Source organism: Monodon monoceros, unplaced genomic scaffold (genome assembly GCF_005190385.1).
Source record: "Monodon monoceros isolate NGI ecotype Baffin Bay Population unplaced genomic scaffold, NGI_Narwhal_1 Super_Scaffold_11, whole genome shotgun sequence".
Classification (NCBI taxonomy): domain Eukaryota; kingdom Metazoa; phylum Chordata; class Mammalia; order Artiodactyla; family Monodontidae; genus Monodon; species Monodon monoceros.
The window spans coordinates 104,279,563-104,303,796 of record NW_021703767.1 but is presented as its reverse complement, the minus strand read 5'-3'; the positions used below and the strand labels follow the sequence as shown (position 1 = coordinate 104,303,796).

The 24,234-nt window shown below is 45.1% G+C and overlaps 1 protein-coding gene across 6 annotated transcripts in view; it reads left to right on the top strand.

Moving 5' to 3' along the window:
- Window positions 1-24,234, top strand: part of LOC114890950 (schwannomin-interacting protein 1) — a 567,141-nt gene that overhangs the window by 436,693 nt on the left and 106,214 nt on the right. Inside the window, exons 1-2 of one of the 6 annotated variants that reach the window (XM_029214919.1) lie at window positions 6,425-6,507; window positions 7,638-8,324. The exons of 1 other annotated variant lie outside the window; for it this stretch is intronic. In XM_029214919.1, coding sequence (XP_029070752.1) covers window positions 6,454-6,507; window positions 7,638-8,324 — 741 coding nt within the window. In that variant the 5' untranslated portion in view covers window positions 6,425-6,453. Of the gene's footprint in view, window positions 1-6,424; window positions 6,508-7,232; window positions 7,421-7,466; window positions 8,325-24,234 lie in introns of those variants that run through there. 4 more of the 6 variants (XM_029214921.1, XM_029214918.1, XM_029214920.1 and 1 more) reach the window with 4 other exon arrangements.

The following is a 24,234-nucleotide window of genomic DNA, read 5'->3' as shown; positions in this document are numbered from 1 at the left end:
TCGTCCCAGCTTGCCCTTCCCCCTCCCCATGTCCTCAAGTCCATTCTCTACGTCTGCGTCTTTATTCCTGTCCTGCCCCTAGGTACTTCAGAACCTTTCTTAGTTTTTTTTTAGATTCCATATATGTGTGTTAGCATATGGTATTTGTTTTTCTCTTTCTGACTTACTTCACTCTGTATGACAGACTCTAGGTCCATCCACCACACTACAAATAAATAAATTTCATTTCTTTTTATGGCTGAGTAATATTCCATCGTATATATGTGCCACATCTTCCTTATCCATTCATCTGTTGATGGACACTTAGGTTGCTTCCATGTCCTGGCTATTGTAAATAGAGCTGCACTGAACATTGTGGTACATGACTCTGTTTGAATTATGGTTTTCTCAGGGTATATGCCTAGTAGAGGGATTGCTGGGTCGTATGGTAGTTCTATTTTTAGTTCTTTAAGGAACCTCCATACTGTTCTCCATAGTGGCTGTATCAATTTACATTCCCACCAACAGTGCGAGTGGGTTCCCTTTTCTCTACACCCTCTCTAGCATTTATTGTTTGTAGATTTTTTGATGATGGCCATTCTGACTGGTGTGAGGTGATACCTCATTGTAGTTTTGATTGACATTTCTCTAATAATTAGTGATGTTGAGCATCCTTTCATGTGTTTGTTGGCAGTCTGTATATCTTCTTTGGAGAAATGTCTATTTAGGTCTTCTGCCCATTTTTGGATTGGGTTGTTTGGTTTTTTGATATTGAGCTGCTTGTAAATTTTGGAGATTAATCCTTTGTCAGTTGCTTCATTTGCAAATATTTTCTCCCATTCTGAGGGTTGTCTTTTCATCTTGTTTATGGTTTCCTTCACTGTGCAAAAGTTTTAAGTTTCATTAGGTCCCATTTGCTTATTTTTGTTTTTATTTCCATTTCTCTAGGAGGTGGGTCAAAAAGGATCTTGCTGTGATTTATGTCATAGAGTGTTCTGCCTGTGTTTTCCTCTAAGAGTTTGATAGTGTCTGGCCTTACATTTAGGTCTTTAATCCATTTGGAGTTTATTTTTGTGTATGGTATTAGGAAGTATTCTAATTTCATTCTTTTACATGCAGCTGTCCAGTTTTCCCAGCACCACTTATTGAAGAGGCTGTCTTTTCTCCATTGTATATTCTTGCCTCCTTTATCAAAAATAAGGTGACCATATGTGCGTCAGTTTATCTCTAGGCTTTCTATCCTGTTCCAATGATCTATATTTCTGTTTTTGTTTGATTCCAGTACCATACTGTCCTGATTACTGTAGCCTTGTAGTATAGTCTGAAGTCAGGGAGCCCGATTCCTCCAGCTCCATTTTTCTTTCTCAAGATTGCTTTGGCTATCCGGGGTCTTTTGTGTTTCCATACAAATTGTGAAATTTTTTGTTCTAGTGCTGTGAAAAATGCCATTGGTAGTTTGATAGGGATTGCATTGAATCTGTAGATTGCTTTGGGTAGTACAGTCATTTTCACCATGTTGATTCTTCCAATCCAAAAACATGGTATATCTCTCCATCTGTTGGTATCATCTTTAATTTCTTTCATCAGTGTCTTATAGTTTTCTGCCTACTGGTCTTTTGTCTCCTTTGGTAGGTTTATTCCTAGGTATTTTATTCTTTTTGTTGCAGTGGTAAATGGGAGTGTTTCCTTAATTTCTCTTTCAGATTTTTCATCATTAGTGTATAGGAATGCAAGAGATTTCTCTTAATTTTGTATCCTGCTACTTTACCACTTTAGCTACTTTACTACTTTAGCTCTAGTAGTTTTCTGGTAGCATCTTTAGGATTCTCTATGTATAGTATCATGTCATCTGCAAACAGTGACAGCTTTACTTCTTTTCAGATTTGTATTCCTTTCATTTCTTTTTCTTCTCTGATTGCTGTGACTAAAACTTCCAAAACTATGTTGAATAATAGTGGTGAGAGTGGACAACCTTGTCTTGTTCCTGATCTTAGCGGAAATGGTTTCAGTTTTTCACCATTGAGAAGGATGTTGGCTGTGGCTTTGTCATATATGGCCTTTATTATGTTGAGGTAAGTTCCTTCTATGCCTACTTCTGGAGGGTTTTTATCATAAACGGGTGTTGAATTTTGTCAGAAGCTTTTTCTGCATCTATTGAGATGATCACATGATTTTTCTCCTTCAATTTGTTAATATGGTTTATCACACTGATTGATTTGCATATATTGAAGAATCCTTGCATTCCTGGGATAAACTTCACTTAATCATGGTGTATGATCCTTTTAATGTGCTGTTGGATTCTGATTGCTAGTATTTTGTTGAGGATTCTTGCATCTATGTTCATCACTGATATTGGCCTATAGTTTTCTTTCTTTGTGACATCTTTGTCTGGTTTTGGTATCAGGGTGATGGTGGCCTTGTAGAATGAGTTTGGGAGTGTTCCTCCCTCTGCTATATTTTGGAAGAGTTTGAGAAGGACAGGTGTTAGCTCTTCGCTAAATGTATGATAGAATTCGCCTGTGAAGCCATCTGGTCCTGGGCTTTTGTTTGTTGGAAGATTTTTAATCACAGTCTCAATTTCAGTGCTTGTGATTGGTCTGTTCATATTTTCTGTTTCTTCCAGGTTCAGTCTCAGAAGGTTGTGCTTTTCTAAGAATTTGTCCATTTCTTCCAGGTTGTCCATTTTATTGGCCTAGAGTTGCTTGTAGTGATCTCTCATGATCCTTTGTATTTCTGCAGTGTCAATTGTTACTTCTCCTTTTTCATTTCTAATTCTATTGGTTTGAGTCTTCTCCCTTTTTTTCTTGATGAGTCTGGCTAATGGTTTATCAATTTCGTTTATCTTCTCAAAGAACCAGCTTTTAGTTTTATTGATCTTTGCTATTGTTTCCTTCAGCAAATATAATAAATCTTTTCCCCACTTCTTCTTACTCTTTATGATATAAATATTTCATTCATGCCTTTTCTCAAATGTTGCCTTTACAGATTAAAATCCTATAAATAGCACTGACCCCTAAGGAAGATGATCTCATCCATACCTTTAGGCTGTTATTCCAGACAGTTTCCTTTCCATGTCAAAATGAATACCCCAATCTCAGGGTGGCTACCTTCTTAAAAGATTTGTTTTGCGGGGAACTTAAGGCATCTAATTCATAACAATGTGAAATTCATTTTCTGAGGTGTCTGTACTCTTCCTTTAGACAATGAAATCCCTCAACTTGCTGATTATTGCTGAACTTGTTGACAGTTGAGGAGGTTGACTGGAGAACCTATGAGCAGAGGGGAACAGCTGCTCTTGCCAGCTGCCTTTTCCTCTGCATAGACATAAATACTGCCCAAGGAGGCTCTGCAGGGCAGGAGACAGAGAACTCATTGAGGTTGCTGCAAGGAGACCCTGTCTGATATTTTTGCTTAGTCAGTACATCTGTATACATCTGGACCAAGGGATGCTGAGCTCTTAGCTCAATGACTGAGAGCAAGGATACTGAAGCCCCTCTACCTGGTTCAGATCCTGGCTCTGCCACCCGGCTTTGACATTAGTTACTTAACCTTACTGTCTTCAGCTTCCTTACCTATTGATGGAGATACTATTTTTTTTTATATAGGTATTTTTGAGGATTAAATGTTACTATTAATAATTCCAGCAACAAATATCAAGTTCCTATTCCATTCCAATTACCATGAACAAGATAGAAATGGCCCCTTCCTTCATGGAATTTAGAGTACTTTTTCATACTAGGAACCCTGACCCATTTAAGGCTTGTGAAGTCAGTGGTGAAGTGTGACCACATTTTGTTTTCAATGACTTAGGATAGAATTTTACAAAATAAGAGTTTTAGGAAACTTTTAAAATATTTTTATATGTATGTGTGACCTGGGTCTTGATATAAAATGGATTTCTTGAGTCTAGTAAAGAAGATAAGAAATTAAACAGCAACCTGGATTCAGCATATGTGATAAGTTCAGTGAGTGTCATGGGAACACAGGAAAGTCACATGATCCCCTTTGTGTGGGTACGAAGAATCAGGGAAGCCTTCCAGGAGGAAGTGGCATTGAAGCTGAGACTTAAAGGATGAGTAGAAATAACCAAAAGAAGTTGGGGGAGGTTGGGCAGGAAGCAGTTCCTTTAAGGGCAGTGAGGAGCCCTGGTGTGGGAGGAGGCGTGGGGTGGCGGATGGTTAATGAAGGAAGGAGAGACTTGCTCAGATTTGCATTTTAGAAAGGCACTCTGGCTGCTTGCAGAGAATGGGCAGAGAGAGTAGGGAGACTGTTTAGTAATTTCAGGACACAGTGGTGGTCTAGACTAGGGTGGGGACAGTGGGTATTGAGAGGGACAGGACCCTGGTGATTGATGGGGAAAGGTGCTAGTCTGGGATGACACCCATCTGACTCACATGTCTGACATCTAATTTACAGAGTTTGCAGGGGACAAATCTAAGTCTGTAAGCCCCAAGCCCCTGACTTGAGGAACTGTTCCTGTAAACAGGAAGACAGGGCCTTTCAATCACTTTGCAAATCATCTCTCCATCCCGCTGGACATATCTGTAGACTGTTGCTGGCCTAGCAGTTGGCAGGGCTTCCTGTTCCAAAGTGGGACGGTTCTTGGCAGGAGATGGAAAGCTGGAAACAGAACGCGAACTGGGCTAGCCAGGCACCTTGCATAAAGAGAAAAGAAAAGAAAGGAAACCTGGCACTTTCCCATCTGATCCAGAATATCTGGTCAGAAAATAATTTAAAAGGACAGATAATTCAAAGATGTTTCTATTTGGCTTTGAAATGCCATGCATTTTTGGCAGTGGATTTACCTTGCCAAATGTTTTTCTAAGGCGTCATTTTGCATTCCCTGAACACAGACCATCTGGGCAGCAAAGGGCTGAACCAGAGCCCAGGAGGGAGTCTGGGTGGCTGGCTGAGGAGGTACTGATACTTGAAAATTGGACGGAGACCACAACTCTCCCTTATCACCCCAGCTGATCAATACTTGTCTGTCTACCTCTGTCCTGCCACAGAGCAGGGAGCTTTTTCTGACCTAAGCCTTGCCAAGTCACATGGTGACTTGAAAAGCAGCTATCTAGTTCCCAGGACGCACCCAAAGCTTTCTTCCCATATCTCTGAACACTCACAGGGCCACCTCTACTCCACAGGGGGGCAGCCAGCTGACCCAGGGCTCCACAGCAACCTCAGAATCAAACCATATTTGGAGCACGGGGCAGGCTGTTTACAGATGTCACCATAAAAGATATTTTAAGTTATAATCAGTCCTGTTTTATAGAAGGGCTGTAAAGGGGCCAGACCAGAAGGCCTCCTTTCCTGTTACTCATAAGATAGCTGCTTCCAGACAACTTAAAAGATTAGTTTATCTTCCCTGGCTCAAGCCTACCTAAGAGAGGAAAGGGTAGCACTTCACAGAAATCACTTAAACAAAGGGTCTCTCCCATTTAGGACCTAGAAGAAATGTCAGGGTGGCAGCCACTCCCTACTAAACAATTCCAAGCATTCCCCCATTCCTCCATCTGGAGGGTGCCAAGCCAGGGTGGTGGCCTGGTCCAGACTAGAATTCACTGGGAATAATCATAACAGGCCCAAATCTGGAAGTTCAAGGAAACTGGTTTTCCCCAATCTGTAGTAAAATTAAGCAGATTTTTTTTTCTTCTTTTTCTTAAAAAAAAATTTTTTGGCTTTATTGAAATATAATTGACATATAAAATTGTAAGATATTTAAAGTGTCCACTATGGTGAAAAAATAGATATACATACACACACACACACACACACACACACACACACACGTTGTGGAAGGATTCCCCCCATCTAGTTACATCCATCACCACACATATTTATCTTTTTTTGCCTGTGGGAGGACATTTAACTTCTAAGTGCTGTTTTTCATAATCAGAGAAGAGGGCATTTCCTACTTCCCCAGGGTTGGGTAACAGTTTCTTCACAGTAAAGTCTTAATCCTTAAAAGGTGCTCTGTGACCCATATCCGTTTTCCAAGTGTTGGTTATCTTTCCCTTCATGGAACCTTTTTCCTAAAGAGGACGAGCTGCCAAACTAAGGCCGGCGCTGTGTTTTGAAAAATCCAGCAGAGGTTTTTTTCGACTCGGTTACCTGAAAAATTTAGGAAGCCAAGCCAGCGTCTGTGCCAGGAGCTTGTGACCTGACACCCACCTCTTCCCCTCCTTTAATGTCCCCTTGATTGGAGGTGGCCAAAGGGGACTTTGGAGGCTCGCCCAAACCTTTAGCTCAGATTCCCCACCTCCATGCTAGACAGGAATCCCATCTCACACTCCTCCATTCCTCATACACACACCTCTCATAGGTCATCCTCGGCGTGCAGCCGGGAGGGGAAAGAAAACGTGAGCTAACGCAACAGGTTCCACCCACAACCTGAACTTACAAGGGGAGACGGCCAGGCGACCGGAGCTGGGCGGTGGAGGGAGAGGAAGCGGCGAGGAGGAAGGTGGAAGGGAAATGATGGTGCATGACCACCAAGCACACGTCACTCGGACTCCCACATGGGCTTGTGTATGTGCGCATGTAGCGGGAGGGAGGTCCTGAAAGGGGTCACTTGGGGACTTCCGCGCGGGTTTGGGAGGCACCGAGCCTGCGCTTTGGGATGCGCGGGGGTTTAGGCGGGGTAATGAGCCCCGCAGAGAGGGCTTGAGGCTCTCCCAGGAAATATGAGTGTGTCTGGGGGTTAAAATTCACCACCCTCCCCAGGGCGCCGCCCCTACTAAGTGGTCCTGTCTGCGCCCCTAAAGCCCCGAGTCTCCTTCCCTCGGGCCTTTTCCCGGCCGCTCCAACGCGATCCCCGCCCGGCCTCCCACCCCAGCCTGCTTCCGAGAAAGCCGGACTGCGCCGCGCCCGGCAGCCTCTGGGCATGCTCGGTGGCGGGACCGGCTCCGTGCCGGCAGGGCGCGTCCTCCCTCCCCCAGGGCGGCGGCGGCGCCTGCAGCTACGGCCGCCGCGCCCCGGCCCCGCACATCTTTGGGGGCCGCGGGGGCCACCCTGCCCGGCGGGAGCCGAGAGCGGCCCCCACCCCGAGCCTTCCGGCGAGCTGAGGAGGGGCCGGCCGGGGAGGCGCGGAGGCGGGAGTGAGCCCTCCGAGCTGCCTGCGGTTCCTTAGAAAGTAAAGCTCGGCTCGCCAGCGGAGCCGGGCTCCCGGCCGCCGGCGGGGGCGGGGCGGGGCCGGGTAGGGGGTGGTCTCGGCGCCCTGCGCGAGGTGCGAATTTAGTAGCCGCCCACCCTCTTCTCGGTCCCCGCCCCCAGGGAATTATAATTCTCTGGGAAAGTGTCTGGTTCTCGGAGAATCCCTGGGGCGGGGTGCGGGGGCGCGCCTGGCGCAAAATGGTTAAAACAAAGTCCATGCGCGCCCCAGGGTCCCTCTTACGGAAAGTCTACGTGCCGGTGGCTGGGCACCCCCTTTGCTGATTTGAGGGTTAGTTACCCGGAGGAAGTCTGCCTGTCGCAGGGGAGGGGATGGGATGAGGAAAGCCTCAGGCTGGTGCCGGCTCCCCCGCCGCAGGCCTCTTTGGGGGGCGCACCTCCAGCCAGGCGGGCGCGGGGCTCTGGGCCGGGGCGTTCGCGGCGGGCGGCGGGCGGCGGCCGGAGCAGGCTCGGCCCGGCGGCTCACTCTTTCTGCCTCCTCCCCCCAGGATTACCGAGAGGATGGGATGGATCTAGGCAGTGACGCCGGCAGCAGCAGCAGCAGTAGCCGCGCCAGTTCGCAGTCCAACTCCACCAAAGTGACCCCTTGCTCCGAGTGCAAATCCTCGCCGTCGCCGGGGGGCAGCCTGGACTTGGTGTCTGCCCTGGAGGGCTATGAGGAGCCCTTCCCGGTCTACCAGAAGAAGGTGATTGATGAGTGGGCGCCGGAGGAGGACGCGGAGAAGGAAGACGAGGAGGAGCGCAGCGAGCGAGGGTACCGGGATGACCGCTGTCCTGCCCAGGAGCCGGGGGACGTGAGCGCCAGGACCCGCAGCGGCGGCGGCAGGGGCGCCACCACCGCCATGCTGCCCCCCGTGCCCAACGGCAACCTCCACCCGCACGACCCCCAGGACCTCAGGCACAATGGCAACGTGGTGGTGGCCAGCCGGCCGAGCGGCTCCCGGGGCCCCCGCCGGGCGGTCCAGAAGCCTCAGCCGGCTGGGGGCCGGCGCGGTGGCCGGGGCCCGGCGGCCGGGAGCCTCTGTCTTCAGCCCACGGACAGCGGGACGTGCGTCCCGGAGGAGCCCCCGGTGCCCCCTATGGACTGGGAGGCTCTGGAGAAGCATCTGGCTGGGCTGCAGTTCCGGGAGCAGGAGGTGCGGAACCAGGGCCAGGCGAGGACCAACTCCACCTCGGTAAGTTGCCCGGGGTGCGTGCCCACGCGCGCACACACGTACACACCCCGCGCACAGCCCGCACGCGCCCTACCCGCGCTCCCGCCCAGCGGCGGCCCCATTCATTACTGCCCCGAGGGTGGGTGCCGGGCAGGAGAGCCTGACTTATGCTCCCCTGGGGTACCGTTGCTCAGTCTCTGAGCTGTCTGGGTTTGCAGGATGGGCGGAGAGGAGGGAGGGGTAGCCAGAGGGCAGCGGAAAGTCGGGTTATTGGAACCAGAGACTCATTTTAATGGAATTACTTATGGAGACGAGGTTGTGAGTCACTTGCCTGAAAATAAATCCGGGGAGATTTTGGCACCGAAGTCGGTGGCCTGTGTGTGGGTGATATTTCAGGTCGTAATAGTTGTGGCTTTGTCAGCCGTGGTGGGTGTCCCTTCGTTGCCACTAATGTCTCGTCCATATACAGGCTGTCCCTGCGCACAAGCACGCATTCGCCTGCCCACACCTCCGGTGAGGCAGCAGGGATTGTTCCCTCTTGGCGTTTGAGCGGATGCTCCTGAATTGTAATGGGTTGACCGCCCTCCTCTGAGATTTTTTCCTTTCTGAAACCCGATCTATTGTTGACCTGAGGGAACGGGTGAATTGACCTGCTAGGATGAGGGAGTGGTTCTTTCCTCTGTGGGCTGACTCACCCCCTCTCCGCTGAATCCCTCCTAGTTTTGATAAGCAGTTCCTTACCGGAGGCTTGTGCCTCAGTTCAGGAAACCGGGAGAGGGAAGGGTGCTGGAGTGGAAAAGAGAGAGAGAGGGAAGGAGGGATACATCTATAATAAGAAGCTCTGGCAGGTCCACACTTGTCTCATCTTTTTTGCCCCTGAGAGGAGAGCAGATAAATGACTTAAAAGAAAAGCATCATGAATGTAGCTCCCCTATTTATCACTGTTTTGAGATAAAGCAACAGTTGTAATTTGAAATCATTAATGAACGGATCCTAAATGGGGCTGAAGGGCATACAGTTTAAATGAGCTGCTTTCTGTGTGTGGCAGTGTGGGAGAATGCTTGCTTGCAGGTGTAATTTTTCGGCTCCAGGGCCCTGGGGCTACTGGAAATTGGGTGCATGCACTTCTGACTTAAAGGGTAAGGACAGTTAATTGGCACGGTTTCTATCAGAGAGAGCCCTTGCCTGACAGAGCCCACTGGTTAGTGTCCCTTGAGAAACTACCTATTAAATTAACACACTCATTTTAATACCAGCTGTTTACCACGGCCACTCGCAGACACGGAATCTTTCCATTACAGCCAGTACTCTGTCTTGTACCTTGCAATTCAAAACATGCTTTTCCCACCTAGTGCTGAGAAAAATACCTGATTAAGCTCCCTGGACTTAAACAATGACTTGAAGATACATAAGATTCCTTTACCATGGCCTGACATTTTTACATTCCAGGAAAATGTAATAATTGGGTATACATGCAAAGTTAGGGTTTGATGATGACAATGAGTTGCGTTATTCAAAAAGTTCTTGAGCACCCACGTGTTCTGTGCTAAATTCAAGGTGTGATTCTCAAAGCTGCAGTTACACATCTGACCACGTGGGCCTGAAATTACGGTGAGCGAGGTAGGGATGCAGATTGACTCCCCGCCCCACCCCCCAGGAACTTATAATTTAATGGCTAACCTAACAGACCAGCCTACCCCAAAACACACACACACATCTTCTTCCTTATTGTTGTAGAGACTGAATCTTTCCTTCTTGGGCCATCTTTGAAACCTGAGGGTGTCTTGTCTCCTCACCTAGCGAACAGTTTGCATTGTGGGTTCCTCCCCTCTCCTTCCCTCGCCCTCCTGAAAATCTCCCCCCTGGGCATTTCTTCCACAAGTCACACCGAAATTTGGGTTCCATTGATTCAAAGTAAGTATATGTACAAAAAAAAAAACAGCAGAAGGAAGTAGCCTGTGAGGTTGTTTAATATTGAAATTTTCCGTATTTTGGTTTGTATTGGAACAAAATTACTAGCTGCTGTTGGTTTAGAATAGTGTTTTTCAAACTGCAAGTTCCCCATGAAATCACCTTATCACTTTTTAAAAAAGAAGATAGAATGCACTGCAGTGTGTAGCAGGTAGTCACAGTAAGATTGTTTTTTTTAGAAAGTTTTGTCTCAGTTTTATGTAGACATTGGGTTACAGTGTAAGATTTCTTTCCCACTGTGGGTCGCTGTCATAAAAGTTTGGAAAACACTGGTTAAAATCTTGTTTACTCCTGCCTGGAATAAGTGCAAGAATTTATAACCCTGAGGACAGAAGTTTGAGAGTAACAAAGGAGTTGGTGCAAAAGAAGAAGTCTGTCCTGAAGGAGTTGCTCAAATCGGGTGATATTTTTGCTCCTCCTTAAAAAGTTGTGTGTGAATACATTTAAGTGAAATTAATACATAGTACTGGGAGGAGGGGTATAAAATGAAAAAGGCAGGTACAGCTCCTTCCTTCACCTGTGAAGAGACCCAAATAAGTCATTCCCACGACATGACTTTTTTTTTTTTTTTGCGGTACGCGGGCTTCTCACTGCTGTGGCCTCTCCCGTTGCGGAGCACAGGCTCCAGACGCTCAGGCTCAGCGGCCATGGCTCACGGGCCCAGCCGCTCCGCGGCATGTGGGATTCTCCCGGACGGGGGCACGAACCCGCGTCCCCTACATTGGCAGGCGGACTCCCAACCACTGCGCCACCAGGGAAGCCCACCACCACATGACTTTTGCTTGTGCTGTTACCTCTGCTTGGAATCCAGTGGCTGGTTCCTCATCATCATCCCAGACTGTGCTCAACTCACCTCCTGAGAGAGGCTGTCCCTGGCCCCCCTCCCTAATACAGAGTAAGGCACTCCACCACCTACCAAGGCACTCCTCGTGTATTTTCTTAGTGCTTCTCACTGCCTGACATTATCATGTTCAGTTCTTCATTTTTGGTTCTCTAGAATCGAATTGGAGTGCAGGGGTCTTGCCTGCGTCGTTTAATTGCTGGAACCTAGTGCCTGCGATAGTGTCTGAGAAGTAGTAGGTTCTCAAATACTGAATAAATGAAGTGTTTATAAGACTCACACGGCCCAGACCTAAGCCAGCCCCCTTATTGTACAGTTGAGAAAATTGAGGCCTAGAGAGGTTACGAGATTTGCCGAAGATCCCAGTAAGAAAACTACGAAAGGGCTTTTGTCCTTCCTTCTGATGCCACACTAGGTTTTTTCCTTTTGATGCTCAAAATTAGTTGAAACAAAAGGAAAGGAAAGAGCTTCCACCTTCCTGAAATAACTTAAAGGGTTTCCTAATGACAGGTCCTCTCTTGGATTTCCTTAATGTTAAGGACAGAAGTAAACTAGGAAATAAGACCCCATGACTTTACGAATCTCTTCTCACAGACAGGGTTTGGTTTGGTTTGGTTTGAATGGAAACACGTTGAGCTCTGCCCAGCAAAGCAGCGACAGCCTCCCCATCCCTGTCCAACGCCCCTGTCTTCCTCTTGGCTACAGTGATACACTCTAAACGAAAGCCTGAGATTGCAAGGATGTGTTGACGATCAGCTGTCTCTAGTCCAGGGAAGATTTAGAGGCACATTGAAAAACACACAACGTTTGGGTAGGGCTTAAAACCTAGGGCTGACCTTTACCTTGTGAAGTCGTGAGCAGCTCATCTCTCCCTTGGTGCCAGTGGAGGGGGATGAGCTTGGAGGCTCCTGGGAACCACCTTTGGTGCCCGAGCAGGAGGTGCCTGGGGAGTCTTGAAGGAAGCTCTGGTGGCCTGACTTCCTGCTGTCTTCTCAGGGCTGCTCCATCACAAACCTGCCTCGCCTCACGCAGCCCACCCCCTACTCAACGTCCCAAGCCTTCACCTTGACATCAGAGCCCTGAGGGCAGCAAGGTCACTTTATTCCACTGCCTTATCCCCAGTAGCTCCCTTGTGCCTGAAGCAGTCTTTGGGGGGAGGGGTGGGGGCGGAGGGGGAGGGGAGAGGTTTCACCCAACAACCAGAACTACTCCTGGAAGTGCCCCCTCCAGTTGGCCAGACCCCTCCCCGCCCCCATCCTGTGTCCCTGTGTTTCTCATGGTCCTGCCCTGGGCCTGCAGGTGTGTGAACGCCCCCGGTAAACTCAAGGGCCACACACGACCCAGGAGTGAGATTTAGAACCAGTGTGCCAAGTCACGTGAGTCCTGCCCCCATCTGTTCGTGTTCATCCTCAATTCCCTTCTCCCTGCCTGCTCTGTGGGAACTGGTGTGGACAGTCCTGAGCGACAGTCCTGAGGGAAACCTGGAGCTTCTCTTCCCGTTTCCCTCTTCTGAGCACAGCCCCAAGCCTCTGTCTTTCTCCTGCTTCTCCAGGACCTTAGTGTGTCACAGTACCATTCTTCTGCCTCCCCATCACCAAGTGGAAGGGGGTTGCCCACTGCCTCAACCTCTTCCTCTTCCTGAGTGGAGTATAACTTCACCCTTTTTTCTCCATGGTCCTTCTGTGAGGTTTTCTTTCCCTCAGAGTCTGTGATCCTCCATGCTGAGCCTGTTCTGCTTCTGGAAACTCACCCCTTTTTTCTCCCTCCTACTTCTCCCTCCTTTTGATTCTTTAGTTTTAAAAAAATAGCTCCATTGAGGTAGAATTGACATACAATTAACTGCACACTTAAAGTCAAGGTGATGCATCTATCTCTCACCCGCAAAAGTATCCTCTTGCTGCTTTGCAATCCTTCCCATTCTGTTCCTTGGCAACCACTGATCTTATTTCAATCACTATAAGTTAGCTTGCATTTACTAAAGCTAATGTAAAAGGAATCATATAATATGTACTCAATTTTGTCTGGCATCTTTCAGTCAGCATATAATTATTTTGTGATTCATCTGTGTTATCGTGTATGTCAATAGCTCATTCCTTTTTATGGCTGAGTAGAGTTCCATTTTATGGATATACCCTGCTCCCTGGTTGATGGACCTTTGGGTGGTTTCTAGTTTTTGTCTATGACAAATAAAAAGTGCTGTGAACATTCACGTACAAGTCTTTGTACGGACATATCCTTTCATTTCTCTTGGGGAAATACCAAAGAGTGGAATGGCTGGATCCTATGGGAGCTGTGTGTTTAACTGTTTGAGAAGTTGCCTGTTTTCCAAAGAATTTGCACCATTTGATGTTGGTTTCCTCTCCCACCTGTTGGTGTATTCCATCTGTGTCCTTGGGGATTTGCAGGACATCTCTCTTCAGGTGACTGGGGTGACTGATCCCCTATCTCTTAAGAGAAAACAACAGCAAAGTTGTTTTCAGGATCACATTTTATAGCCAACCAAATTCATTACACCCATTGTTCAAAAAAAGGAAAGGACTCTTTTTTAAAGTAAAGAGGAGTTCTCGTTGTAGACCTGACACATTTTCATTGCAGTTTTATTATTTTTTACTGCCTGTGACAGATGCATTTTCCTCCATTAATGAGAAGATAAGAATAATTTTAATTAACATGTTAATTGAAAGCAAATTCTGATGAAGTTATTTCCAAAGTACTTGAAAGCAATTTGTCTTTTTAGTTGTTTGTACTATTAACTAGTAGCAAACTTTAAATAACCTGCATTTCTTCCGAGAATGGTACTAATTACAGGTTATTTTCAGTGTATTATTCTGAAAGAATTACAGCCTAGTTATTCCTTCTCAGTCAATGACACTACTAAAGTAGCTTGAATGACTGAGTAGTTTGTTTCCTTAGTTACTCAGGCTATGTTTAAATTGCATGAATTCCCATTTTTACAGACTGAATTAAGAGGTCTTTATTATTCCTGAAAAATATAGTAAAGTTTATAAGTTTAATAAGTTATGTGATTCATCAGCCTGGGATACCACAGTGAAAGCATTCTGAGTGGTTTGTAGTTATCACTTATCCCTCTTAGAGAGCATGACATGACAGTGTTAAAATCACTTTTTTTTATCATAACCGGAAATTACCGGGCTAGCTATATTCTTTGCTTCAACCTTTACCTTGAAATGTTTAGTGTCATCATTGTCTGCTTTTCTAATTTATGTTGATTTCTGTTTAAGAGCTGCAAAGGCTGCTCTATGCATTAGCATGTACTCAAGACTTTAAAGAAATATGGTTGGATTTTCCAAAAACTTAGGTTGCAGGTAAACCACAGGTTCTGAGGCTCTGTTTGTGTATTTCAGCTACCATCAGATAGTTCATCCTACTGCAGAAGAGCCTTTTGAAAATATTGTAGTTGGATTAAAGGAAATCTTTGCCCACCAACTGGTTTGCACATAGTGGTCCTTTAGAACATTCTAAGGATCACTGTCGTGGCGCAGATCTGAAAAACAGATACAGATATTCTTATCACACATTCATTGAGCTGTTTGAACATCTCACCACCGACATCACGTCACCTTCCTCCATCCCTTTCTAGCTCAGAATGCACTTTCAACTCTAGAACCTTTGCCTGGCATTCCTTGTGACTTCACTCCCAGGAATGCCCAGCACGGGCCCTTTGCTCTGTAGCTGGTCCACCAAACCACCCAGCACTGTCTCCCCCAAGGCGTGCTCTGATTCAGCTTCTTTGGGAAGCTATACCTGATCATCTCGGCTCCTAAGCAACCTCTCTTCCGAACTTCTTACTCCACTTGTGTTCCACTTCCTCATTCTTAGGTTTTAAAAGGCTCATCCCTGACAAAACTCAAACCAGACCTGTCAATCTCTGGTTCCAGGCTCTTTCAGTGACATTGTTTGCATTCTCTTTTTTTTTTTTTTTTTTTTTGCGGTACTTGGGCCCCTCACTGTTGTGGCCTCGCCCGTTGCGGAGCACAGGCTCCAGACGCGCAGGCTCAGCGGCCATGGCTCACGGGCCCAGCCGCTCCGCAGCATGTGGGATCTTCCTGAAGCGTGGCACGAACCCGTGTCCCCTGCATCGTCAGGCGGACTCTCAACCGCTGCGCCACCAGGGAAGCCCTGCATTCTCTTTTTGTGGGTATGTCTCTTATCTGCCCAACTATTTTAAATCCCTCCTCCCCTTCAAACACATACATGCACAGGCTCGGGCATTTCCTGAGGACTGGACATTTGATGAATGCTTGTTACCTGGTTAATGTATTTTGTACCACCTTTCTGTTTAGTTTTTAAATTTGCTCAAAGCCGGTATACTACAAACTTTATTAATGCTAATAATAGTAATTACAGATCCTTCCTTAGAAGTTTATCTGGACTCTGTGACATTACATTTGCATTTTAAAATAGAAATTTGTTTTTACTCCTGGACCTTTGCCTCTGAAAACATGAATGGTTTTGTTTTCTTACCTCTGAAACTCAGTCCTAAGTTGTTATTTTTTTTTAACAACAAGGACCTTTGCAAATGCTTTTCTTTAGCTGCTTTATGTCCCCTGAGCTGTTGGGACAGATGACACTTCATACTGTTGCTGCTTTATACTGTCAGTGACTGGGAGATTATTTTGCACACAGCTTTTGTAGAAATTCAAGTGCCAGTTATGAAACTGAGCATTTTTCATAGAAAAGTAATAGGATTTTAAAGACAGAAAGGATCTGAGAGGTCATCTCACCAAACCCTCGCCACTTTCAAAGGAGGAAGCAGGCTTATGAAGATTAAATGTCCTTGCCCACCTTCCTTAGCCCAGGCCTGACCCAGCCTCAAGTCACCTGACTCACAATTCCCACTTTTAATGAACTCGGCCCCCTTCAGCTACCTTCAGCAGCGAGGGTGAGGGCTGACCGTTGTGCATGTCACTTCCATTTACAGTCTGTCCATTGACTGACTGTCAGGCTATGAGGCGGTGCCCAGGTTCAGAAAGACAGGACGAAGAAAATTTCCATGTGGCTCACCGCACAAGTGGAAACATTTTGTTCTAACTAGACAGAGTTTTAAGTGAATCGTTTATTATAAGCCCAAAAAGGAGCAAAATAACAAAACCAAGAAGAGACTAGAAAGAAAGGCATTTGTGGAGTTCAGGAGAGGCCCATAAAGTAGTCTCTATTAGGACACTGGCTTTGTTAGAATATGGATGAAAACTAGGAATAGAGAAATGGACGTCAGGGAAGGGAGATGTGTTTGGGTTTTTACGTTATGACGTTTCTGAGTTTCCCAGTTAAATCTGTAGAAGTGAATCATCACTCTTTCTTCTTGTCATGTCCAGGAGAGTTGTAATAATCACTCTCCTTCACTTACCAAGTCTTATGAAATCCATGAGAGCACTCATTGTTTCAGATGTTCTTGGTGTGTTTGCTTTGTTTTGTTTTGGTTTGGTTACTACTATTCACTTTTGTGAATGATTCCGTTATTTTCCTTATATATTTGTTAAATAATTATGTCAAGCATGTTCTGTCACCAATTTTCATCACTTGTTTTTCTCTGTTTTCATTCATACATATATTTAACCTAATTTTATTCTCTCCACCTGACCTGTTTTTCAATATTTGTGTTATTATAGGTTATTCCCATTTTTGCCTACTTTTGTGGCATTTTCTCTATAAAGTATCAATATATGTGATTCAAAGGTGATGGCTGAGAATTCCCTGGCCGTCCACTGGTTAGGACTCTGTGTTTTCATTGCCAGGGCCCGGGTTTGATCCCTGGTCAGGGAACTAAGATCCTGAGAACTGTGTGGCAGAACCAAAAAAAAAAAAGAGAAAAAAGGGTGATGGTTTAGGCTAGGAAACACCCAGGTGATAGGAATGAACTCGACCACTGCTTGTTCACTACGAGGTTGATGGTTTTTAAAGTACTTGTAAAATATTTTTTGGTTATGTTTTACTGACATGAGGTTATACTTAAAGCAAAGCTTACTGGAAGTGAAAAAGTTACCAGTTTTCTTCAGTCTAGCTTTGTGTATCAGATTTCCTAATAATTGCTTCTTGTATCTGTACATTTTACTGATACCTCTGTATCTCCATCCAAATATTTTCTATTTACTTGTAATTGAGTGAACTTTTTGGTGCATCCATTATCAGCAATATCATGTCACCTTTCTCTCTCTTTTTTTCCTTCCATTTCTCAAAGTCTCTCCTTAATATTTGTGGCTCATGAAAGTGATTGTGACTCTTCCTTGGGATATTAGCATAGTATACCCAAACAGAAAGTTCAATTTTTGTGGATTACAAGGAGCACTGCATTAGTCAGTAGCTGATTTCTGCAGATTCATCGATACAAGAGTTTTATTACCCATGTCCTAATAGAGATGATTGATTCTTCAAAACTCTTCCTTGTAGAAATAAATGTCTTAGTTATTCATGAATTTTCTGTTTTGTTTTGTTTTGTTTTAAATGTTACAAAAAGCTTCTATCGAGAAAGTGGTGGTGGCGTGGGGTTGGGGGCTTTTCCAGGTGATGCTCCATTTGCCCAGGTGGATGGGGTTGTTTTCACGGTGCTTGAGGAAGAGCAGAGAACAAAGCAGCATCTCTACATCCTCACAGTCAGGCCTCCAACAGGCAGATTTTCTACTGGCGCCTTCTGGACACACACCAGCCAGGCTGGTAGGTCGATGTCCCCGTGGCAGCACATACCCGTTGCTTCCTCCTCTTGGATCCCCCCACTGTGATCCACAGCCTGCCTCCGTTTCCCATCTCACTCCTGTGTGGGTGACCTGTCTGTGCAGAGAACCAATACAAAGTCTGTAAGAAAGTGGCTCCTCTAGTACTGGGCACCTCTGGTGGCCAGAGACCCTGGCCAGGCTCCCTCATGGACCTCTTAGTGATGGAGAGCTGAGGACGGGCACTCTCCGAGGCCAGCTAGCTGTGGCCAGGGACCGTCTTGCTCACTAATAGGCTGTAGACATGCCCCAAACAAAACAACAGGTAAGTCTAGACAGCTACTTGGTTCTGTAACTTGATTCTGTTTCCTTCTTGGTTTGCCATATATGGAAAGAACTTCGCTGTCTAAAAAAGTTTAAAGGGAATGAGGTAATTTCCTCGTAATTCCTGAGATCTCCAGCCGTGTTTTAAATTTAGATTTGAGGTTAGAGCATTAAAAAAATAAAAACAGAAAAGTTGCTGTGTTATGAAATGCTAGGGCATTTTAAATGTCAAGTCCGTCAGCATGATAGCTTGTACCCCCGTTTTCTCCATCCAAAGAAAGAGTAGTGTTAAACTTCTTTCTAAAATAAGAAGGGTCTGGACCTCTGGGAACCTGGCACAGTATCTTCTTAGCAAAGAACGTAAAGCCTAATCTCCACTCCTATAAAAATAACATGTTTTCAAATAGTTTCAAAACCAACTTAGCCTTCTGTTTTTCTCCTCATGGCACCAGTGACTAAAAATTATGCCACTTTCGAAAATTACAATTTATTTCTTTGTGCAGTCTTACATAATTTTGGTCCATTTTGACCGGGTCTGACATTTTATTATAAGCACCAACATCTTAAGTGCTCTGTCCTTTTTTTTCCACTCTAAAATTGCTTCTGTGTGGAGTAAGACAAGACCATTGGGATTTTATTTTTGAATACTTAAATTATGTAAATTATGTAATCAATGATCTCCTGTTAAGGGTTGTTATCCGGCCAACAGTGATCCCACCGTCTGACCCAAATAGCCCTTAAAGTAAGATCTTGTTCTGGAAGAACAACTTTAGGCAATAGTAATTTTAAATTTTTCTGAATACTGGCTCTACTATGGCATGGTGATCTCAGTATTAGATGTATTTTTCTTTTGTTTCATATGGGAACTTTCAACAAAGCAAACGTACAATGGTTGTGCTTAAACTAACATGTAAGACCTCTGCAGGAAGTCCAGTGCACTGGAAGCAAATTAAAATTCTCTTTTACTAGTAAACAATCACACTGAGAATGTGAATATTAGAGCTGGAAGGCACTCCATAGCAAGGGTGGCAAGCTCAGATGCTTCCAGAGGCCACGGAGGAAGCTAACGAGAGGAGTGGAGGACAGGTCCCAGGGACAGAAGACAGCTATTCTTTCATACTGCTGACTTGTTGCTGTGCCAGAGTCTCAGAGTTATGATATGTCAGGAGAGGCCCAAGACCCAGGTTTTTATGAGAAGTATCTTGAATACTAAATGCACCGCAAATAACTTTAAATAAATACAATTTTGTGGAGCTAAGAAACAGGTCTGTGGTTCAGAAGATGGCCTTGGGCTACCAGTTTTCCATCCCACACTTAACCCAACCCCTTCATTTTACGGGTAAGAAAACTGAGACCCAAAGATGTTAGATGACTTACCTGAAGTGGGGATGAGGTGGGGATGACTTGCTAAGAGGTTTGGTAAGAGTCTAGAAATGAGAGATCTCAGGGAGGAAAACTCCTGAAGGAGTGTCAGTCTTATTTACTGACACCAGCGTAACATTTTTCCCCCTTTCAATGCTTAAAATAATTTGAAACAATGACATCCAGAGGAAAAAAATAAGAGATGCCTTAGGTACACACCTTCCTCTATTTCACTTTATTTTTATATACATTCCATTACTTAGAATTTAGTTTTCTCTTTCATCTTCAAAGCAGTTCAAAAATTGATTTGTTATTTGGATTTGGGGTACTTCGTTATTTATGAAGGATGAAAAGGGAAGGGCTCTTTAAGAACAGATTGTCTTAAACATAAACATGCATGTGCACACAGACACACACACACACACACACATACAATGCAGGATATGTGGCCTCAGTTCTTTTATCTGCTGGAAACTCATCTGAGACCATTTAATTCCAAGAGGTGGTGGTAGGGGTGAGTTCTAATAAAATTTATTGTTATATAGAATATAATGAAACTTTAATATTGATGAATTGTATTGTTTTTATTTAACTAAATATATAGTGTTTAGGAGGACTTATTGAAAGTATAGAGATTGGGAAGTTTTTTTTTTTCTTCTTTAGAACTATTGGCTCTAAGTCCAAAGTCAACAGATTTCAAACGAATGAGACAAGTTTGGGGTGTTAATTCACTTTCCTTTGGAAAAATGGGATATGTTCACTTAGCTTTTTTAAAAAAAAACTTTTTATCTGGGAATAACTTAAGATTTACAGAGGTGTTACAAAGATAGTACAGAAAGTTTCTGAATATCCTTTACCAACCTCCCCTGATGTTAACATTGTATATAATATGTATATTATATATAATATACACATATATAATTATTAAGAGAAATATACTTGTTTTCTGATATTTCTTCAAATATAATAAACAGTTTGAGTATATGTCAGTGTGTGTGTGGTATATATAACTGTGGTACACTTGTCAAAACTAAGAAATGACAGTTGGCTCAGTATTATTACCTAAACTGGAGGCTTTAATTGGATTTATAGTAGCTTTTAAAATTAAGAAGGTTGTATTAAAACTACCCAACAAAGGTAATAAATAACATACAGGCTGTGGCTTGAGGAGAGAGGGGAGAGTTGGATCCTTTGTATTGTCTCTCGGCTCCCACAAAGTCACCCCAAGCGAACTTGAAACCGGAACAGAGATTCTGCTAGTGTGTTTGCTTTGTAAATGCATTTTGAAGACTCCTACCTCCTCTTCCGATGAGGTTGGCTTCCCTCAGTCTCTCCGCTGCAGGAGGAAGCATGTGTTGTGAAGAATCAGGAGAGGCAGGTGAAGAGAGAAACTCCACAGGCCTGTGGAGGGCAGGCTCCTTCAAGCAGCAAGGCAGGAGTCAGGGGGCTGTGTTGTGAGCCATCGTCTGCTTTCACGGGCTGCGGCCAGCCACAAATTGTCACTGTCCTTTGGAAGGGTATTTGGCTCGCCAGCATCTGAATCGTTTGTTTATTTGTTTTTTAATGATTTTTTAACATCTCTATTGGAGTATCATTGCTTTACAATGGTGTGTTCGTTTCTGCTTTATAACAAAGTAAATCAGTTATACATATACATATATCCCCATATCCCCTCCCTCTTGCGGCTCCCTCCCACCCTCCCTATCCCACCCCTCTAGGTGGTCACTAAGCACCGAGCTGATCTCCCAGTGCTTTGCGGCTGCTTCCCACGAGCTATCTGTTTTACATTTGGGAGTGAATATATGTCCATGCCACTCTCTCACTTCGTCCCAGCTTACCCTCCCCCCTCCCCGTGTCCTCAAGTCCATTCTCTACATCTGCGTCTTTTTTCCTGCCCTGCCCCTAGTTTCTTCAGAACCATCAGAAAGAGAAAAATAAATACCATATGTTTATTTGTTTTTTAATGAGGAAGAAGTATTTTGGCCTGGGAGTCTCCTTCTTTAAAATTAAGGGTCTGGTGGAATTGCAAAGGCTCTGTGAGCCTGTGGCGTGAAAATTCCCGCAGAAGGGAGTAAGTTACAGTTGACTAGAAAGAGGTGTAAGTGGCCTGGGGGACAAAGCCCACTCAGGCTGTGAAATGAGGGCTAAGTCATGAGGAACACATTTGGGAGACTTCGCAGCCTAGAAATGGTGAGGAAAGAGGTTTGAGACTCGTGAAAATGGAAAAGGAAAGGAACTTGGCATGAATGTTCAGTATTTGCTGACTGATTGAATAATCCGAATTTTCAAAACTAAACTGGCTGTGGGCTCCAGGCATAGTTTTATCAGCAATAGGAGGATGTCCCCGTGACTCAGTGACTTCTCATAAGGAACGTTCCAGTTACTCATTCCCTGCCTTTGGGTGGCCTGGTTTGGCTGGCGGGATCAGTGATTTCCTCTTAGGACTTCTTCAAATTTCCCAGAATTCTTTTACTAATTACATGTTCAATGTATTGTGGATTATGATACTACTAAGTAAACGTTTCTTTCAGTAAAACCCATATAATCAGGTTGAAAACTGTGTGTTCTCCAGACCAAAATGTTTTTTTTCTTCTTTTTGTATTGAAGCGTAGTTGATTGACAATGCTGTGCCCATCTCTGCTGTGCAGCAAAGTGACTCAGTTATACACATATAGACATTCTTTTTTTCATATTCTTTTCCATTGTGGTTTATCACAGGATATTGCAGACCAAATGTTTTGACTAGCTGCTTCAATTTATATACTCCTTTGAAATTCACTAGAGGCTATGCTTGAGGATGGGACGTATGCACATCACTGACATCTATATTCTTAGGTTCTTCCTCCTGCGGTGGATGTGCATGGGGTTTCTGCCCAGCATGGGTTTACCTTTCCTAACAGCACCCAGGTTCTTTCTAGGGAATTACCTCTTTTCTGCTGTGTGCGATTTTGGTGGGAGGGCAATTGCAAGTGGCTGACTCCTGTTCGGGCAACCTTAGCCTAGGTTCTCCCTCCCCTGATTCTCCCACAGGTGGAAGAGCTCCCCTGGGACTTTGGGTCTAGAGTGTTCCCTGCGAGGCCCTCAGTAGCAATGGGGGGCCTCATCGCGGTGGTGACTAATGCTGAACCCTTCCCACGAGGGGACCACGGCCGTGGCTTCTGCTTCCCAACCTTCCCTGCCTCCCCTGGTTTCTCAGTGCCCACTTCCTGTTGATTCTCTGAGCTTAAATCAGCCAGGGTTGGTTTTATTGCTTTCAAATCAGGAACCCTAACTAACAGCAGGCAGTCTCTCGACTTATGGCTCAGATTCAAACATGACAGTTGTAGGCCCAATAGCACTAAGTAGAGGCCTTTAAGATTTTTCGAGTCTTTCACAGAATCATTGAATATCAGAGGTGGAATGGGGACTTCCCTGGTGGCGCAGTGGTTAAGAATCCGCCTGCCAATGCAGGGAACACGGGTTTGATCCCTGGTCCTGGAAGATCCCACCTGGCGCGGAGCAACTAAGCCCGTGAGTCACAACTACTGAGCCTGCGCTCTAGAGCCCGTGCTCCGCAACAAGAGAAGCCACCGCAATGAGAAGCCCGCACACCGCAACAAAGAGTAGCCCCTGCTCGCCACAACTAGAGAAAGCCCACACGCAGCAACGAAGACCCAACGCAGCCATAAATAAATAAATTTATTTAAAAAAAAAAAAGGTGGAATGGACCTTGGAGCTAGAAGGGTAACTCATGCTGGGTGTGGTCCCCTTCTTTTTTATAGGTGAGGAAATAACCACACAAAGTGAAAGTGACTTTCAAGGTGTCATAAACAGAACATGCCGCATTGACATCCTATGCTGAGATCTCATCTGCCCAGGGCATCTTTTTTTTTTTTTTTTTCCGCGGTACGTGGGCCTCTCACTGTTGTGGCCTCTCCCGTTGCGGAGCACAGGCCCCAGACGCGCAGGCTCAGCAGCCATGGCTCACGGGCCCAGCTGCTCCGCGGCATGTGAGATCCTCCCGGACCGGGGCACGAACCCGTGTCCCCTGCATCGGCAGGCGGACTCTCAACCACTGCGCCACCAGGGAAGCCCTGCCCAGGGCATCTTGACCTCACACCCTCCTTCTACTTCCCTGACCCTGTGAGCCATGGTACCCATTTATAGGGTGACTGGCCAGAAGTAAAGACAGCTATCTGTGGCCTTGGAGACGATCAGTGGCCTTGGAAAGGAGCAAAGGTAACTGGACCACATAGGACTTCAACCTATGGCTGGTGGTGTTATAACCAATATTCAAACACTGAGCTGAAAGGTGCCCTCTGATGCCAGTCCAGACGTGTCCTCTTGATGCAGCTCAGACTTTGTATAAGGAAGTGATTATCAGCAGGCTCTGGAATCAGGTAGACCTGGCCCCAAATAGCAGTAGTAGCATCCTTATGATTAGGGGCATAAAAACAACCAATATTATGGTATAAATCTCATGGATTTTTAATGTGGATTAAAGATTGTCTTCTAGACATCCCTTATTTTATAGAAATTGTGCTTTTATGTTGTAAATGTAGCAAGTCTCCGAGCTTCGAGAGGGTAAATTTTCTGAATTCATTTTGGAGCAAAAGCTATATTTTTAAAATTGCTTATGTGAAACTTTTCAGCAAAGTGAAAAGTCTGCAATATGATGTCTGCATGATGTCTGCCAAGACTTTCCTTAATATATGTCATTATTTTTTCTTCTTAGCTTTATTCAGTCAGTGACTATATATTTGCATATCTGCTATGTGTTAGGTAT